The following is a 3,435-nucleotide window of genomic DNA, read 5'->3' as shown; positions in this document are numbered from 1 at the left end:
CCCTCTCTCTTTATTCATTATAAATTAATTCTCTCTCTCTCTCTCTCTCTCTCTCTCTCTCTGTATCTTTCCCTCCTTATCTCCTAGTCTCTCTATCCTTGTCTCTCCCTTTATCTATTTATATCCCTCTTTCTCTTTATCTCTATCTTCATCTGGATACCTCTATCCATCAAACTCCTTTATCACTTAATCCTACCATATATCTCTCTCTATATCTCCTTTTGTATCTCTCTATCTCTTTCTCTTTACCACTCCCTCTCTATCTCCCTATCTCTCTTTATCTTTATCATTCCCTCTTTATCTCCCAGTCTCTCTATATTTGTCTCTGCCTTTATCTCTTCAATCTCTTTATCTCTTTATCTTTGTATATCCCTCCTCTCTCTCTCTACCTTCATCTAGATACCTCTATCTTCTTCTCTCTCCATCTATATCCAGACATATATATCTCCCTCTATTTTCTCCCCCCTCCCTTCTCCCCATACCCCCCCCCCCCCCCCCCCCGCCCCCACTCTCACTCTCTCTCTCTCTCTCTCTCTCTCTCTCTCTCTCTCTCTCTCTCTCTCTCTCTCTCCTTACCCCCCCCTCTCTCTCCCCAACTCAAACATAACATGAGCTTGTCAATAATGCACCTGATTATCTTCCTAATTCACAAGTTTTGTTTCAATTCTATTTAGATATATGTCTAAGTGGATGTATAATTGATTTGAACCCATCACTTTTCCATTGATACTTTTGTTGTGCAAAAACATCATTTCCTAAATGACTAGGGGAGAGGGCCCAATATGCGTGCACCCTAACTTCACGCTTCTCAAAATCTTATGTGGATATTTCAAATTACTCTCAATTTTGTACAATGGTTTACTTGTCAAGTCTCTTAAAAAAAAAAAATCATTTTCAAGTCCACATGGTCAAATATGATGCCACATTAGCATGCATTTTTGTGAAGGTGTCCAAAATGGTCCCAATTTGTGATCTTAAGGCCAATAAGTGCGCACTAAGCCATGTTTACTTGTGTGGTGATGTGGCATCACATGATTGGTTGCTTTTTGAAATTTAGAGGAATCTTTTTGGAGATAAACATTGGTAAGATATTTTTAGTGCACCACTATGGGGCCAATTTTGTCCACATACCATAACATGTATTGGTACCCCTATTGCCTACTAGTTCCCTCTCCCCTATGTCCAATCGACCCAATGTACTACACAAATGTATGCAAAAAATAAACAATTTTTTTCTTAATTGATATTCCCCACTCTTGACATACCTATTGCAAGTTTCTCAATCACAGAATAGTCATGGCGCATTGGTCAAGATTAATTTTTAGCTTTTGAAAAGGAAAAGACGACCCAAGTTCTTTTTCTGTTCAGTACGGGGAATGGAGATTGGAGTATGTAAGAAGTTTCCGATTCCCGTTGTAGATGGATGACTCACCGGCGACACTGCTATTGAAAGCAACGTCATCCAATCGAAAGCGATGTCTACGCGTAGCGTACGTAGCAAAGTCGAGGCAGACACGCATACTCATATATCTATTTCTTCGCTCACAGTTCCGCGTATATTCGGGCTTACTTCACGCCAAAGGTAACCTCATTTCTCTTTTCACGTCTATTTAATGGCAACTCACTCAGCAATTTAATGCTCCACATACTTGAAGCAACAAAATCATACTTTAGCTGGAAGAGGAATTGCTGTTGCTTTAGACATTTGACAGATGGATCTCAGAGTTGCTAAAATTAGTGGGAAATTCGGGTTGCTGCCTCTGCACAAAAGGTTAGGAAGGCCAACTTCTATACACATTGGCAAGAAGAACAACATGAAAAAGTTCATTGTTAATGGTGCCAGCTCGGGCGAATCAGGTAATTAATTGGTCTACTCTGTTTTTGTTATTTCTTCAAATACACATTTCGTTTAGAAATTTCGAAATTGAACTTAGAAAATTGCGACTTGGGTATTGCAGGGCCTGGGAGAATGGTAGACGAGGATATGTTAGTTTTGAGAAAACGAATGTATGAGGTGAGAATGGAGGAAATAAATTATATCCCTCCACATCACTGGATGGAGTGGGAAAAAAAGTGGTATCCCACATATAATTCAGATGTGTGTTCTTCCCTCATGTGGCTGCAAAACATTCTGCTTAACACAAGACCTGGCGTTACCATGGCCACTGTACTTTCAATTTCGTTGAGCGTGCCAGCATGTCTATTGCTTCTCCTTATTCAATGCTCAATTACTCTCAATGGACTAAATCCGCAGTTTCTCAGCTTTTTGAGTCGATAGTTTCCCAAAGGAAAACTTTTATTAGAAAGTTGTTCCCGTTTGTGGACCATATTGTCATTTTGATTAGCCTCCAACACAAATATATGTCCTTATATTCCTCTTATTATGAGATTATGTCCAGGAATATCTGTGTTTCTTAACTCATAAGATTTTAAGATGTCCAGATTATTGCTTAAGCAAACGTTGCCTAAGATTTTGTCATCAGATGTATTGAACGCACTTTGCAATTACTCTCAATGGACTAAATCCGCAGTTTCTCAGTTTTTTGAGTCGGTAGTTTCGCAAAAGCAAACCTTTATTAGAAAGTTGTTTCCGGTTTTGGGCCATATTGTCATTTTGATTTGCTTACAACACAAATATATGTCGTTATATTTTTCTTATTTTTATATCAGATCTATGAGATTATTTATGTCCAGGAACATCTGTATTTCTTGACATCTAAGATTCTAAGATGCCCAGATCATTTCTTAAGGCTTAAGCAAACGTTGCTTAAGATTTTGTTATCAGATGTAGTGAATGCACTTTGTAATTAATGACAATGAAGTATGCTCCAAACTTTTTGTGATGGAATGTCAGATTACAAGACAGACCTATTGGCTAATTCTCTTATTTTTTCCCTTTCCGTTCTTTACGAAAATTGTGCATCCTCATCGTGCAAACATCCTTTGCGTGTCATGAATGTTTAGGGATATATAGGGTAAACTTTTTGTGTGGGAATGGTTTCTTAGATGGTCACGGTATAAATAAATTAAGATTAAATATTTTAAATCTTAATTCTATGCTCTCTTTGTTGAGTTGAAGAAAGGAACACAAAAGATAAAACCCAAATTCTACGGTTTCAATAAGATTATTAAAAAGGTTAGAAAGAACTACTCTATGAAGTAGAATTTGTTTCTTCTTTTAAAAAAGTATTGTGGCAATATGTTGTACTATTTACTATTCTAAGAGCATGTTTGCCTGATCTATAGTTGGAATGATCTATAGTTGGAATTATAGTTGGGTGGGTGGGAATAGTAAAGTTTTGAATCATAAGGTTCTCGGGTTAAGGTTGTCATGGAATTCGCACCTCGATTATGCCTCCCATGTAGGGTGGCCGGCTACCCTATTGCTACCCATCCACCTCAGGAAGCCCCACATTCATATAGAATCTGGTCTTC

General features: G+C 38.0%; 1 protein-coding gene across 1 annotated transcript; it reads left to right on the top strand.

Moving 5' to 3' along the window:
- Nucleotides 1-1,605: 1,605 nt before the first annotated feature.
- On the top strand, nt 1,606-2,691 carry LOC131073709 (uncharacterized). The gene is made up of 2 exons (XM_058010210.2): nt 1,606-1,857; nt 1,959-2,691. The coding sequence occupies exons 1-2, from the start codon at nt 1,713-1,715 to the stop codon at nt 2,276-2,278; spliced, it is 465 nt and encodes a 154-aa protein (XP_057866193.2). The 5' UTR covers nt 1,606-1,712; the 3' UTR covers nt 2,279-2,691.
- Nucleotides 2,692-3,435: the final 744 nt, after the last annotated feature.

This window comes from Cryptomeria japonica, chromosome 2 (assembly GCF_030272615.1).
Source record: "Cryptomeria japonica chromosome 2, Sugi_1.0, whole genome shotgun sequence".
Classification (NCBI taxonomy): domain Eukaryota; kingdom Viridiplantae; phylum Streptophyta; class Pinopsida; order Cupressales; family Cupressaceae; genus Cryptomeria; species Cryptomeria japonica.
This window is presented reverse-complemented; position numbering and strand designations above follow the sequence as displayed.